This window comes from Bufo bufo, chromosome 2, assembly GCF_905171765.1.
Source record: "Bufo bufo chromosome 2, aBufBuf1.1, whole genome shotgun sequence".
Lineage (NCBI taxonomy): Eukaryota > Metazoa > Chordata > Amphibia > Anura > Bufonidae > Bufo > Bufo bufo.
In genome coordinates, this window is record NC_053390.1 from 202791328 (window position 1) to 202808582 (window position 17255).

Sequence of the window (17255 nt, forward strand, 5' to 3'; positions counted from 1 at the left end):
TGTGTTATTTGGAGAGTCTGATTGCTGGTCACATGACACAGCTGAGAAGCAGAAGGGAGGTTATAACTCACAAATACAGACGCTGGTAAGAAGATTACCCTCACTACAGATTACATCTGGTACCTTTCTAGCAGGTCAGAGAATAACATTTTTCATCAGTTGAACCCGCCAATTTTTGTTGCCAATAATTTGTATGGCATGTTCCCAATTGTAAGGATTAGGCACATTAGATGTCAACTGCCCCATCCTTTTGTTTGAGTCTGGCGACGGCTTTCTCCTCTCTCGCCATTCACTATATATACACATGTCAATTGAACTGAGCATGCATATGTTTGATTGGTTCAGGGAGAATCCTGACGGCCGAATGAGTGTAATCTCATGTGTATAGCCATTTTAATTACCTTGGATTTCACAGCAATCACAATCCTAGGAAGAGCGAGGATAAGACACTTCAGAGACACTGTGATGTATTTCAGAACAAAGTCTGAGATCCCCACGATCCACATGAGCTCAAAGAAATCCATGGTCTCCAAGTTTGGCTTCAGAAAGATAAAACTGCAGAATGAACAAAAAAAAAAAAACAATAAGAAATTTGCACAACACATTCTAAGAAGCCTATTTCTTAAAAGGGGTTGTCCAGGAATACCTAACTTAACTGAAGCCTGCCTACACTATAGAACGATTCATTCTTACCTGCTGCTCTATGCCGGTCTGGTCCTGATCACTGGCTCATGTGTGTCCATCTTCTGGTCCGCAGGCCTGTTTACTTCCTCTCGAGCATGGTCACCTGATCCGCTGCAGCCAATGACTGGCTATAGGGAGACACATCACCACTGAGCAGAGCAGGTGACCATGTCCGGGAAGAAGTAAACAGGCCATGGACCAGTGAGCAGGACTGAGGCGAAATAGAGCAGATAAGTATGAATTGTTCAATAGCAGAGGCAGGCAGTGAAAAGTTAGTTATTTCAGGACAAGCTCTTTAAGAAAATAAAGCTAAAACTTTTGAAACAATTAATCTTTCAAAAGGAGTCCATAGAGTCGGGTAAGTTTATAAAGACGGTAGAAGTTGCACGTCCCTAAATGGCTTGGTTTCCAATGCTTGACACCAGCCACAAATAAACCAATTAGAGCAATACAACACTAGATTGCTGGGCCCAGGGGACTTGTTGCCTCTGCAAATTGCCCATTACTTCGATACCTGTAATCAGCATTGTTGTAAAGATTAAACTCTCCTATTTGACAAGATTTAGTCTCGGGTATAGTGCACACTATACGGTACAATAACCTGTCAGATGAGACAATGAAATTGCCTTCATCTCTTCCATGGCTCTGATGTTAAACTAGAGGGATCAGAAACGATAAGGAGACAGCTAAATAAACTGTCTACAAGTCGGCAGGATTGTCTGTGAAGCAGAACAAAACATAATGGAAGCTCAATAAGCTAATAATGGCCAATCTTATCATTGCCCCTCACAAAGAACACAAAATACACTGCATTATAACTTTAACTGTCAAATGACGTGTTCAGTCCTATACACACAGAGCAGTAGAAGAATCTGTACATTGGATATACAATACACAAGTAAGCATAGGTTCGCATCTCCAATGCTGATTCCAGTGCAGCAAGCAGCGCTATTCTTCCTATTAACACAACCAACACCTTGGTGGAATCCCGACGAGACTCATTCTAAGGACTCATGCTCACGACCAAGGTTTTGGTCCACATCTGATCTGCATTTTTTGCGGATTGGATGCGACCCATTCCTTTCAATGAATCTGCATCCACACATCTGTTCCGTGGCCCCGCAAAAAAGAGAGAACATGTCCTATTCTTATCCGTTTTGCGGACAAGGGTAGGACATTTCTACAGAAAGTAAAAAAATATACAAATGTCAAGCACTCGGCAGGGATTCGTCCATTTATAATGGAAACCATGATGCAGATATCAATAGAACATAAAGGGCCAATACACTTTCAATAAGTGTCAGAAAAATAACCGTTCAGCGGACTGCTATCTCTCCTGACTCCCCCACACACAGCAATCTAGCCATTCTGCCTGCAAACAGACCTACAGGCTACCCTCCTACTAAAATGTATTTGGCTTGGTACCGTATATGTGTGTTTGTTGCCTAATAATAATGATGATTATTTTTTTCATTGGGAAGTTTAGTTTGTGTGCATTACAATCATTTTGTCTTTGTTGTAATGGATGGATGGACTTGAGCTTATACACATCAACCAATCTAAACTGGCAAAGCTGCAGTTCAAATCATGGGGGTGGTTTAGAGTGGCTAAAGCAAGTTTAGCTTAGACTTATAATCTTTACTTATATTGCGCCAGCATATTTTTCTGTATGTTAAACAGCTGCAGAGATATCTGCATTTTATTCATATGCACCATGTTGGAGTATTGCCTTTTTTTTTTTTTTTTAACACCCCTGTGCTCTGCACACTCACCCTCCTCTTGATTGACAGGGCTAGATATCAGCATGCTAAGGGCATAGCCGTGTCCTCCTAGCATGTACATATTATATACACTACTTACTATGGCCTTACCATGTTGAGAATAGAGGTTTTCTATGCTTAGAAAGCTAATATATATTACTGGTTTATTCACAGGCACAGAATATGATTACAAAGACATCAGTAATATGTATTAGCTTTAGAAGTATAGAAAACCACTCTTCTCAATATGATAGGGCTGTAGCCTGGATCCAAGTGGTCAGTCTTGCATGTAGATATACCAGGATAGACTTTTAGATTTTTTTCTTTAATAATTTGTTTTCTCCCTCATTTAAAGGGGTTGTCCGGGTTCAGAGCTGAACCCGGACATATCCTTATTTTCACCCAGGCAGCCCCCCTAAGGCTAGCATCGGAGCATCTCATGCTAAATCACGCAGGGCAAGGTCTCTCTTGTTTTCAATAACACACTACCGGGCGGAAACTTCCGACCAGCAGTGTGTTCGGTGATGTCACCGGCTCTGATGGGTGGGATTTAGTGCTGCCCTAGCCGTTTAACTGGCTAGGGCAGTGCTAAATCCCGCCCATCCGTGCCGGTGACGTCACCGGATCTCCAAAAAATGCCTTTGCCCTGCGCGATTTAGCCCAGGGCAAAAGAGAGCATCGGAGCATGAACTGCTCCGATGCGCAAATCAGGGGGGCTGCCGGGGCGATAATGGAGGTATGTCCGGGTTCAGCTCTGAACCCAGACAACCCCTTTAACCCATAATAAAATGCTATAACCTTATTATATTGAGAATAGAGGTTTTCTATGCTTAGAAAGCTTATACATTTTTTCTGGTTTATTCACAGACACAATATATAATTATACAGACACCAGCAATATGTTTTTGCCAAGTATAGAAAACTTCTATTCTCAATATAGCAAACTTATAGCCTATAATTATGGGTTAAATGAGGAAGAAAAAAATCTAGAAGTCTCTCCTAGGATTTGAACCCGGGACATCTACATACAAGGCTGACCACTTACTTCCAAGGCTACAGCCTTATCATATTGAGGAGAGTTGTTTTTATACTTAGAAAACTAATACATATTACTTGGTTCTTTATAATCATATATTGGGCCTGTGAATAAATCAGTATAGTAAGGCTATAGTAAGTAGTGTATATGATATGTACATGCTAAGACACAGCTCTACCCTCAGCATGCTGATGTCTTGCCCTGTCAATCAAGGGGAGGGGGAGTGGGCAGAGCACAGTGGTTTTACAGTGTTCCAAGGATTCAACCCTGCCCCCTGGTGCTCCAACATGCTCATTTGCACCTGTATGAAAATGCAGATATCTCTGTTTAACATACAGACAAAAGAAAGGTATCTTTTTAATCAACGTTGTAAACCCTATTCGGCAGTATGCCTGGCTTAATAGGGTTGATCATGCAGACAGAGGCTCTTTAACCACCTCAGCCCCCCTAGCTTAAACACCCTTAATGACCAGACCACTTTTTACAATTCTGCACTACACTACTTTCACGGTTTATTGCTCGGTCATACAACTTACCACCCAAATGAATTTTACCTCCTTTTCTTCTCACTAATAGAGCTTTCATTTGGTGGTATTTCATTGCTGCTGACATTTTTACTTTTTTTGTTATTAAATCGAAATTTAACGAAATTTTTGCAAAAAAATGACATTTTTCACTTTCAGTTGTAAATTTTTTTTTTTTTTTTTTTAAACTACATTTCTATATACATTTTTCTCTAAATTTATTGTTCTACATGTCTTTGATAAAAAAATAAAAATGTTTGGGTAAAAGTTAGAGTTTACAAACTATGGTACAAAAATGTGAATTTCCGCATTTTGAAGCAACTCTGACTTTCTGAGCACCTGTTATGTTTCCTGAGGTTCTACAATGGCCAGACAGTACAAACACCCCACAAATGACCCCATTTCAGAAAGTAGACACCCTAAGGTATTCGTTGATGGGCATAGTGAGTTCATAGCACTTTTTATTTTTTGTTAGCGAAAAAAAATGATGATTTTTTTTTTTCTTACAAAGTCTCATATTCCACTAACTTGTGACAAAAAATAAAAACTTCCATGAACTCACTATGCCCATCGCGAAATACCTTGGGGTGTCTTCTTTCCAAAATGGGGTCACTTGTGGGGTAGTTATACTGCCCTGGCATTTTAGGGGCCCTAATGCGTGAGAAGAAGTCTGGAATCCAAATGTGTAAAAATGCCATGTAAAATCCTAAAAGTACTCATTGGAATTTGGGCCCCTTTGCCCACCTAGGCTGCAAAAAAAAGTGTCACACATGTGGTATCGCCGTACTCAGGAGAAGTAGGGCAATGTGTTTTGGGGTGTATTTTTACATATACCCATGCTGGGTGAGAGAAATATCTCTCTAAAAGTCAACTTTTCCAATTTTTTTTATACAAAGTTGTCATTATAGAGAGATATTTCTCTCACCCAGCATGGGTATATGTAAAAAGACACACCAAAACACATTTCCCAACTTCTCCTGAGTACAGCGATACCACATGTGTGACAATTTTTTGCAGCCTAGGTGCACAAAGGGGCCGAAAATCCAATCAGTATCTTTTAGGAGGGCATTTGGATTCCAGACTTCTTCTCACGCTTTAGGGCCCCTAAAATGCCAGGGCAGTATAAATACCCCACATGTGACCCCATTTTGGAAAGAAGACACCCCAAGGTATTCCGTGAGGGGCATGGCAAGTTCATAGAAGTTTTTTTTTTTTTGGCACAATAGATTTTTATTTTTTTTCTCACAAAGTCTCCTTTTCTGCTAACTTGTGACAAAAAATATAATTTCACATGAACTCGCCATGCCCCTCACAAAATACCTTGAGGCGTCTTCTTTCCAAAATGGGGTCACATATGGGGTATTTATACTGCCCTGGCATTCTAGGGGCCCTAAAGCGTGAGAAGAAGTCTGGAATATAAATGTCTAAAAAATGTTACGCATTTGGATTCCGTGAGGGGTATGGGGAGTTCATGTGAGATTTTATTTTTTTGTCACAAGTTAGTGGAATATGAGACTTCGTAAGAAAAAACAAAAAAATATCAATTTCCGCAAATTTGTGCCCAAAAAAAAATGTCTGAATGAAGCCTTATAGGGGGAGTCTATATGGGGTGATCACCACCCTGTCATTGATCACCCCCCTGTAAGGCTCCATTCAGAGGTCCGTATGTGTTTTGCGGATCCACGGATCAGATCCGCAAAACACATACGGACGTCTGAATGGAGCCTTACAGGGGGGCAAAACACATACGGACCTCTGAATGGAGCCAGCCTTACAGGGGGGTGATCAATGACAGCGGGGTGATCAGGGAGTCTAATATGGGGTGATCAGGGGTTAATAAGTGACAGGGGGGGGGGGGGGTGTAGTGTAGTGGTGTTACTTATTACAGAGCTGCCTGTGTCCTCTGGTGGTCGATCCAAGCAAAAAGGACCACCAGAGGACCAGGTAGCAGGTATATTAGACGCTGTTATCAAAACAGTGTCTAATATAACTTTTAGGGGTTAAAAAAATAAAATAAAAATATCGCATCTACAGCCTGCCAGCGAACGATCACCGCTGGCAGGCTGTAGATCAGCTAGTTTACCTCCGGTTCCTGTGTGCGCGCGTTCACAGGAAATCTCGCGTGGGACTCCACCCAGAATAACAGGGCCGCCGCAAAGACGCAATCCTGTGTACGGCGGTCCTGTAGTGGTTAATATATTTCACCTATATTTCAATATATTTCACCCCATAGGCTAATTTTAATTAGAGCAAGTATAAAGCTGTAGCATGCTCTCATTGTCTGTATTGGAAGCCATTTGGCACCAGGATAGGTATAGAGTGGGCTTGGCATGCATGTTGGTACTTGCATCCCTGGACTTAATGGAGGCCGTTATGGCACCAAAAATGGTATAAAGCAGAGTGGACCCAGCATGCATGTGGAACCTGCCCTCCCTGAACTTTATGGTGGCCATTATGGCACACAACAGGTAGGATTTTAGTGTTAGGTTCCCGTCTGATAAGAGATCGCCTTGATGTTTGGCAGACGGGCTCAAATAATTTTGTACAAAATGTATTTGCCATGAGTCTCTACTTTGCAAAATAAGAGTAGCATTTACACCAGAAGGTTTTCTATTATTATGCCATTACTGTACTTTATTTTTGTTTGCAGAGTGCTGCTGCATTGTTCTTTTTTTCACCTGTAAATACCACAGCCAAATTGAAAACCACATGCACTGGTAATTGCACCTTAATCCACCAACATTGCTAAAAAGTAACCAAATGTTGGAGAGTATACATAGCATCATCCATATATACTCAGGGTCTGTTCACATGGCATTGTTTTCCCACTGAATTTTAGTGTGGACTCCAAAGCTGATGTTCCACAGGTGTCCACGTCTTTTCAAAAGGAGGCAGCGCTGAAGATCACAGAGCGGCAGTTTAGAACCATGACTGAGCAAAGAATGAACATGTCCTTTCTTGCCGCTGTCACTCCAAGATCTTCAGCTGAAAAGAATCAGCAGAAAGGACATGGCCGCCAGCAGAATTTTCAATGTTAGTGTCCCGCCAAAATTCCACAGGAAAAAAAAAAAAAAGCTGTGTGAATGGGCCACTTAGAACAGTAGAAAACTTCTAAACACGTCACATACATTAATTATCTCCCTATTGACGCAACTACTACTTCTGACAACATTATAGAATGTAGTCTATTTCACCTACCAAGACAGCGAGCCTAAGCACCAGTTGTTCTACCAAAGAATGGTTAAAGAAGAATAAAGTTAAAGTTTTTAAAAGTAGTGAGAAAACTGAAAAGTTGCAAATTGTGGCACAAATTGTGGCACAAATCTGGTGTGCGCGTCATAAAAGAACCAATCTTTAGAAGAGGGGTCACCCAACCTATCTGGTCAGGTAGCTGCTGGCTGCCACATCCAGGCGGAGAATGAATGGAGAGGTGGCCACACTATGGGAGTCAAGGAGACAGCCAACTGATAACTCTCATAATAGTGAATGGAAAAAGCTTCCCAGATGTCACCGTCCATTCATCATGCGTGTGGAAATGCTCTTACTTTCACTATTAAGCATAGCCCTGAGTTCTACTGTTGTTTTTCTTCGATTTGATTCCAAACGTTTAAGTGATCGCCGATCACAATCATTCAGGATTTTTTTCCGGCCACGTTTCTTCCTCGAATACGATGGGTCCCCACTATCCTTCCAGTTTTTAATAATGTGTTGTACAGTTCTTAACCCAATTTTAGTAGTTTCTGGAATCTCCTTAGATGTTTTCTCTGCTTGATGCATGCCAATGATTTGACCCTTCTCAAACAGACTAACAGTCAAACAGACTAACATCTTTTCCACGACCACGAGATGTGTCTTTCGACATGGTTGATTAAGAAATGAGAAGCAACTCATTGCACCAGTTGGGGTTAAATAACTTTTTTTTTTGGACAGGCAGTGTATTACTTAGAGCGACACATCATTGCCGTCTCACATGTCCCTAATTAGTATTGCTGCAGCATTGGACCCGTGACAAGCGAATAAGGACCATGACACAGCTGGAAAATTCAGCCCACCTGCATTAGTCAATGTCAGTGATCACACCAGTGACATGGTCAGCATTGGTGAAGGATCCGTGCTTGGTCCGTGTGTCCGTTTTCTTTTCCTCTCTGCTAGGCTGAAAATTTATTTCTAGAGAATGTTCTAGCAACGATCCGTGGAAACCGCGGACTAAACACGGATGACATCCTGTTGTGTCTGTGGTTTTTACGGACTCAGACTATAATGTAGCGTGAGAGATCCATAATCACAGACAAAATAGCGCATTCTTTTGTGGTGTCATACCTGATCCACGTAAAACTACTGATGTGGGAATATGCGTGCAGTCCATGTCAAATGGGCCTTAGAGTATATTCATACAAAGCAGAATTTTGGCAGACATTTCTACGTCTATTCCATTCATCTGAATAGGGCTTTGCAAAAATCCAGGCACAGAAACAACCCAATTCAGATGCACAGAAATTTCTGTAACAAATCTGACAATTACGGACACCCTAAGGCCACCTGCACACGGGTGTGGGTGGACATACAGAAGATGCGTGCGGATTAATGTAGATTTCGTTGCGGAATTGATGTGGTTTTGCAGCAGATCTCACCCTTCTATTGAAAAGGGTGCGACCTGCAGCTAAAACTGCAAACATAATTGACATGCCATTTATTCTGAAATCCACACGGCAGGTCAATTACAGCACAGAAAAAAATCCGCACAATATACATTTGATTTGTGTAATCTCATACTTTGCTGGTATTGTAATACGCTGTGTTTTTTTTGGGCACGGGAATCCACTTTGAAAAACTGCACGTATTCCGCAACGTGTTCGGGGGCTTGAAAGTGGACCTACACAATTGCTTGAATGTCAGTCAAATCTACCAATTTCAGCAGACCATCTTTTGCGTATGGGAGTATCTTGACTCTCCCCTTGTGGTAGATTGTCGGGGGGGGAGGGAGGTAGGGTCAGGCGAGATAAGTGGACACTGGAGGTGTGTGGCAGTAGCTTAAAGGTGGATTTTGACGGTCAGATTATTGATAAGATTAGTGGGAATGAACGTTCCTGCGAACGCTTGATTACAACAACCTACCCATGTAAAGGTGCTGCCGATCACACGATTAACGAGCGAAACGCTCGTTCATAGGGTGATCCTGTTGTTCGCACAGGCACATCAGTCATCATTTCTGGGCAGCAGATCGCGCGGTCTAAACAGCGATCTGCTGGCCAGAAACAATGCAGCTGTATGGGGAAAACAGATCGCAATAGCCATCCCTCGTTCTCATACTGTGAAGGAGATCGCAGCATGTAAATGCATCGCTTCACCTCCACTGAACGAGCAATGGCATTAGGGAGGAGGAGATCACTGCATGTAATAGCAGGCGATTGCTGAGAGGGAACACTTCCCTCCAGACAATCATCTGCTACAATCTCTAGGTGTAATACTGCCCTCCCCATCACTCCCCTCTCCCATTGAGAACACATTGCCAGTGTGTGTGGGAAGTTGCTTACCATTTGGCCAACAGCTTTCTAAGGTATATGACCTCCTTTATAGTCACAGCAGTTAAAGGGAACCCGTCACCTGGATTTTGCCTATAGAGCTGCGAACATGCGCTGCTAGATCGCAGCTAGCACATCCGCAATATACATTCCCCATTGCTTTTATTTAGGAAAAAAAACAAAAACATTTTAGATATATGTAAATGAGGCAAGTAAGGAGCCCAAGGGGCTGTTACTAACGTTTCCGGAGCCCAGCCACGCCCACCCGGATGTCACAAAGTTAGAGCGTCGTAAACTCGCAGCTCGCGCATGTGCAGTCCATTCCCTGAGGCTGATGCCAGCACAGGGAACGAACACTATGCCGGCACTGACATGCCACGTACTCGCGCATGTGCGAGATTATGGCGCTCCAACTTGGTGACCTCGGGGAGCAAGGAGGAGATTCAGAGGATGCGTGGCGGTGCTGGGCTCCTTCACAGTGGGTGTGGCTGGGCTCCGGAAACGTTAGTAACAGCCCCTTGGGCTCCTTACTTGCCTCTTTTACATACAGTCAGGTCCATAAATATTGGGACATCAACACAATTCTAACATTTTTGGCTCTATACACCACCACAATGGATTTTAAATGAAACGAACAAGATGTGCTTTAACTGCAGACTATCAGCTTTAATTTAAGGGTATTTACATCCAAATCAGGTGAACAGTGTAGAAATTACAACAGCTTGCATATGTGCCTCCCACTTGTTAAGGGACCAAAAGTAATGGGACAGAATAATAATCATAAATCAAACTTTCACTTTTTTATACTTGGTTGCAAATCCTTTTCAGTCAATTACAGCCTGAAGTCTGGAACGCATAGACATCACCAGACGCTGGGTTTCATCCCTCGTGATGCTCTGCCAGGCCTCTACTGCAACTGTCTTCAGTTCATGCTTGTTCTTGGGGCATTTTCCCTTCAATTTTGTCTTCAGCAAGTGAAATGCATGCTCAATCGGATTCAGGTCAGGTGACTGACTTGGTCATTGCATAACATTCCACTTCTTTCCCTTAAAAAACTCTTTAGTTGCTTTTGCAGTATGCTTTGGGTCATTGTCCATCTGCACTGTGAAGCGCAGTCCAATGAGTTCTGAAGCATTTGGCTGAATATGAGCAGATAATATTGCCCGAAACACTTCAGAATTCATCCTGCTGCTTTTGTCAGCAGTCACATCATCAATAAATACAAGAGAACCAGTTCCATTGGCAGCCATACATGCCCACGCCATGCCACCATCACTACCATGCTTCACTGATGAGGTGGTATGCTTAGGATCATGAGCAGTTCCTTTCCTTCTCCATACTCTTCTCTTCCCATCACTCTGGTACAAGTTGATCTTGGTTTCATCTGTCCATAGGATGTTGTTCCAAAACTGTGAAGGCTTTTTTAGATGTCGTTTGGCAAACTCTAATCTTGCCTTCCTGTTTTTGAGGCTCACCAATGGTTTACATCTTGTGGTGAACCCTCTGTATTCACTCTGGTGAAGTCTTCTCTTGATTGTTGACTTTGACACACATACACCTACCTCCAGGAGAGTGTTCTTGATCTGGCCAACTGTTGTGAAGGGTGTTTTCTTCACCAGGGAAAGAATTCTTCGGTCACCCACCACAGTTGTTTTCCGTGGTCTTCCGGGTCTTTTGGTGTTGCTGAGCTCACCGGTGCGTTCCTTTTTTTTTTTTTTAATATAATTTTTTATTTTTCTCCCACAATCCAAAGAGTAACAGGTTGACATCATATCACAGTGTACATGAAGATGGTTTTGACATGGAAAGTACATGCTCGGCACGTTACATCATTTGGAAAGTTAAAACAAAACCCCCCAATATAGAACACAATTCTCCCCTCCCTCCCTTCCCTGCATCAGCTTAAGCACCATACCTGGCTACACATCAGTACGTATGTATCTGGTAACATCTATGTCACTTTTAACATTCCCAGTCTATCCTTGAGGTCCTCCAACACATACCACTCCGTCAATTTGAAGGGGGACATAACCCGGCTATATTCACCTTGATCAATATGACCCAGGATAAATTTGCGCCACGTTAGATATAATTTTTTCCCTCTAACCTCTTTTTGTTGTGTCGCTTCCAACCATTCCAGATGGAATATACGTCTGAGACACGCGATGACCATGGATATCGAGGGAGTCTGAGATTGAAGCCACATATTTAATAAGCATTTTTTTGCCCCAAGCACAATTTTATGCTCCATTGGCAGTAGAGACGACGTTGTGTAACTATCGGATCGGTCATCGTTGTGGTATTGGACATGCAAGATCACCACTACAGGAGTAATCTCCGTCTCACTCCTACCACACTTTTTTAGTAAGTCAGAGACTTCTTCCCAATATGATTTCAATCTCGGACAGCTCCACAGTCCATGGTATAAATCCGTTCTAGGGGAATCACATTTTGGACATGCCACTATTCTGTCTAGTTTTAAACCTGTCTTTGGAACATCAAAACCGTATATTGCGCGATGTAGAATTTTGAAGTGAGTCTCACGCCAGTTTTCATCCGGAACAGCCTGATGTAGCGTCCCTATGCCCGTCCAGACCAACTGGTGCACATCCTTAACCTCCAATAGTATTCCCCACTTCCGAAACATGTTCTTGGAATCTACTCTCTCCCATCTATTTCTCAGGGATTGGTAAAGAAGTGAGATTGTCGGTCTAACCTTTTGCCGTAGAAAACTGTCAAAATCATTTGTCCTCCATTCTTTTGTCAGATCCCTGCATAATCCCTTGCCATATGACATAAGTTGCATGTATGTCAAGAATGTCGAACCTTGCAATCCCCACCTCTCCCTCAACTCTTCCTGTGTCCTCCACCGAGGTTCTGTCTCATGAAATACGTCACCCATCGTTCTTATCCCTTTGTTTAACCACATTGCTATACTCTTGCTATTCCTTCCTGGCTCAAAGCTAGGGTTGGCTGCTATTGGGAGATGCTTAGATATTTGATAGGGCAAATCATACATCTTCCTCAGTATTTTCCACACTACAATAGTATCCCTTAACAGCAGTGACATTTTAATTGATCTCGGCAAGTTAGGTATACTAGTGTGCAATAATGCCATCAGGTCCCAAGGTTTTGCTAGCTGTTTCTCCAGACTTAGATTTGTATAATAAGAGGTCTGATTTGCCCAATCCAATATGTACCTGCTGTTACATGCTATATTATAACCCCTAACGTCCGGGAAGTTGATCCCCCCCACCTCCCTTCTCAGTTTCAATTTGTCCAGGGCCACTCTCGGCTTTTTGCCTTGCCATATAAACCGTACAAATCTGCTTTCTAAGAGTTTGACATCAGCATGTCTTAGCAGTAATGGAATAGTCTGCATTGGATATAACAGCCTGGCGACTCCCATCATCTTCACCAAGCAACACCTCCCCATCAGGGAGAGAGGTAGGCCTTGCCATCTATCCAGGTCGGCCCCTATACGGGACAGTAATGGTGGAAAATTTAATTGATAGAGAGTGCGGGTCCCTCCCTATTTTTACCCCTAGATATGTTATGCTGGATTTGGCTATGCTAATTCCTTGATCTCTTTTTACTTTTTGTGCAATGTCATTCATGGGCACTAAAGGCAAGAGTTCACATTTTGAAATGTTCACCCTGTACCCAGAATAACTTCCAAAAGCCTCCAAAGCCTTGAAAATAACTGGGACATGTACTCCCGGTCTAGCCAGAAATAATACCACATCATCGGCAAAGAGCGCCGCCTTCACTTGTTTTGTTCCCACCTCAATCCCTGTATACAGGTCCGAAGTGCAAAGGAGCCGTGATAGTGGCTCTAGTGCTAGGTTGAAGAGTAGGGGTGAAAGCGGACACCCCTGTCTTGTACCCTTTTCCAGTTTAAAAGGTTTGGAGAGATATCCCTGGGTATATACCCGTGCTCTTGGGTTACTGTACAAATTTGCAATAAACGTCCTAAAAGCCCCCTTGAATCCCAATCTGTCCAGTACCGCCTCCAGCCAAGCCCACCGTACATTATCGAAAGCTTTTTCTGCGTCCAAGGTGAGCATGGCTGGACACTCCCCTGGACGAGGGTCATGTCTGACTCTATCTAACACTGCTAAAACCGTCCGAATATTCTTGACCGCTGAGCGGCCCTGGACAAATCCCACCTGTTCAGCACCTATTAAAGATGGCAAAAAAGAGGCTAACCTGTCAGCAATAATTTTAGATAGGATCTTTGTGTCTACGTTTATTAGGGATATAGGCCTATATGAACTAGGCATAAGTGGGTCTTTCCCTGACTTAGGTAGGAGTTTAATATAGGATACATTTTCCTTATCTGGATGGGACTTGCCCTTCAATACGTCATTATAAAGCTGTAACATTATTGGGGAAACCTGCGAGATTAGCACCTTGTAATACTCTCCCGTGAAGCCATCAGGCCCTGGGGCTTTTGCGTTTTTCAGCCCTTTAATGACTAGCTGGAGTTCCTCCACAGTCACATCCGCATTTAGTTTCATAAGCTGTTCAGATGTCACTGTGGGCAACTCCACCTTATCTAAGAGGGTATCAACTAACGACATTGAGGAGTGATCCTTATATAAGGTCTCATAATATTGACCTACTATTCTGCTAATGCCCGCCGGGTCAACGACTATCTTCCCGTCACCATCTTTCAAACTAAATATATATTGGGGCTCTCTTCGACCTTTCGCTAGGTTGGCCAGCAAACGACCCGCTTTATTACCAAAACGATATAATTTAGCTTCAAACTGGGTTTGTCTGAGAGATTCTTTATGCTTTTCACTAGCTTCAAAAGCCTGACGTGCTTCAACCCATTTTGCCTTATTATCCGCTGTGGGCATTTCCGTGAACTGCCTGTACATTTGTCTGACTCTATTACTGGTTCTTTCCAATGACCGCTGACAAGCTTTTTTCCTACCAAAAATGTAACTCATAATGCGCCCCCTCAAAACTGCTTTTGATGTTTGCCAAAAAAGTTCCGGGTTGTCTATGTGGACCTGATTATCCTCCCTATATTCTTCCCACCAGCCAATTAACTTATTCTGGAAGTCCTCATTTCCCACTAGCCCCGAGGGGAATCTCCACAGGTAATCTGATCCCTTTGGATAACTGTCCCTCAAGGTCAGGGACACCGGAGCATGATCTGACACCATAATATCCCCCACCTCAGCGTGTTCTACCAACCCCGCTAGTGAGCCTTGGACAAAGATGTAGTCAATGCGTGACCAGGAATCCTGAGCGTGAGAGTAAAAGGAATACTCTCTGTCGTCAGGGTGTAACTGCCTCCAGGGATCTATCAGACCCACTGATTCTGTCAGCTGCCCCAAGACTACGTCATGAGCTACCGTAGTTCTGCCCCCTTTCGCCTCAGTCTTTCTATCCTCCTGCCCCATCATCACTGAGTTGAAGTCACCTCCTACAATCAGGTTTGAGGTCCTGTCCAACAATAACTTACTTTCCAGCGCCCTGAAAAATTGTGAATTATTAGCATTCGGACCATATACATTGAATACAGTGTATTCCCTATTTTGGACCCGTATCGACACCTTTACCCACCTCCCGTTGTCATCCGTTACTGAACTCAGCAAAGTGAAGTTGAAAGCTTTGTTGAACAAAATCAGGACCCCCGCTTTCCGCTCTGAGGAGGAGGACCCTATCACCTGGCCCACCCACAATTTTTGCATCCTGCCAAAATCTCCTGCTGGTAAATGAGTTTCCTGAAGTAGTGCTATATCAGGTTTTAATTTTTTTAGATGGCGGAGAATCATCCATCTCTTCTGCGGAGAACGGAGGCCCTTAACATTCCAACTCACTATCTTCATAATTTAGGATATTGACTAAAATGATGACTGGAGAAACATATCCCAATACCCAGATACTTCCAGGACAGGTGCCAGCTGATGCACAGAAATCAACATGAACATATTCACATACAATATTGTAAACTACCCCCTTCCCTCCCCCATCCCTGTTAGGCAAAACCCCTAGAACCAAATTGTCTCTGTGACACATATTACCCAACTAACAACCTCCTCCCTTATTCTCGACTTCCCTTTTTTCTAGGCTGCAGCACTCAATCACCCGTCCCCCATACTTTACACTTTTCTGACCGCAATGCTCTTTTCTTCAAAACATATATCCATGCAATCCCACAGATAAATTTTTAGACAGTACTGCTATGCATAACCACACTCCCGTTGTACATGTTAAACCATGTCCACTTTCCATTGCTGGTAGAAAAATGACTCAGAACAGAACTAAACTAAACATAGCTTCCAGTAATGTCCCCCTCATCTTGACCAAGAGTCCCTTCTTCTGGAAGAGCGAAGCCCTCTCTTATCAACTGGAACCATCTCCCAGTCTCGTCCGCGTCTGTCTGCTAGAGGTGAGCGTCTCCACTCCGGGCTTCTTGTCCTCTCCCTCCTCCGCTGTTGCTGTCCCGGCGACCGTCCTCTGTGCCTTGGCTCACCCTCCGTGCTATTATTCCGCAGGAACTCTTCTGCTGCCACCGGATCTTGGTAGGTTTTGACCTCGCCATCCTCCGTTGAGATCTTTAAAATCGCCGGATACAATAGCTGGAACCGTATTTGTCGCCTATACAGTTCCGAGCAAACCGCGCTGAAATCTCGCCTCTTTTTCGCCACCATTGCAGAGTAGTCAGCAAACATTAGCAAGGTATGTCCTCTGACCTTCAGTGGCCCTTTGCGAGCTCGAAAAGCTCTCAGGATGGCTTCCTTGTCGTTATAGTCTAGGAACCGCATAATAATTTGCCGCGGCCTAGACTGGAGATTCTGTGAAACATTGCGTTCTTGTGACTGAAAGTCCACTGCAGGGCCTACTCTGTGGACCCGCTCCACAATGCGTCTTCCGGACAGGTTCAGTGCTTGAGGTATTTCTATCTCGCAAATCTCTTTCAAGGCAGGCTGTTTCACACTCTCTGGCAGGCCCACTATTCTTAAATTATTCCGCCTGGACCTATTTTCCAGGTCCTCCAGGCGGTCTTTCAGAACGATGTTCTGCTTATAAAGATCTTGGGCTTCATGAGTACATCTGTTCATATCATCCTCCATCGCCGCAACCCTTTGCTCCAACTCCTCTATGCTTGCCTCATGTCTTGCCACCGTGGAGTGCAGTTCATGTAGAGACTGTGTGAGGGTCTTGGCAAGAGTCTCTTTTATATCTGGGGCCAGATAGCGGGCCACTTCGATAGCCAGCGTCTTGTAATCGATATTGCTGAGATCCCCTGAAGGCTTGCCTCCGTTTTCCACCACCTCTGTGGCCTCTTGGATCGCTATCGGGGAGTGTGGGCGGGAATCCGCCATCTTGCCCTGCGCAGCACTTGCGGTCATTTTCGTCCCGCTCACCACTTGTCGTCTGCCGCTCCTCAGCAAGTATCGGTCCATGGACCGTCGGCCAACACTTAGCGGGAACCCCCAGGTGACTTTCGGGGTCCCTTTTCGTCCACTAGGTCGGAGCGCAGGAGGATTTATAGGGGCAGGTGCCGGAGCTCACTCACTCCGCGTCCTGCATCCCAGCGCCGGAACCGGAAGTCGCCGTTCCTTCTTTTTAAGAATGTTCCAAACAGTTGTTTTGGCCATGCCTAATGTTTTTGCCATCTCTCTGATGGGTTTGTTTTGTTTTTTCAGCCTAATGATGGCTTGCTTCACTGATACTGACAGCTCTTTGGATCTCATCTTGAGAGTTG

The 17255-nt window shown here is 43.7% G+C and overlaps 1 protein-coding gene across 1 annotated transcript in view; it reads right to left on the reverse strand.

Annotated features, from left to right (window-relative positions):
* Positions 1-17255, reverse strand: part of RNFT2 (ring finger protein, transmembrane 2) — a 92546-nt gene that overhangs the window by 54406 nt on the left and 20885 nt on the right. Inside the window, exon 6 of the mRNA XM_040416038.1 lies at positions 402-555. Within this exon, the coding sequence (XP_040271972.1) occupies positions 402-555 (154 nt within the window). The remainder of the gene's footprint in view (positions 1-401; positions 556-17255) is intronic.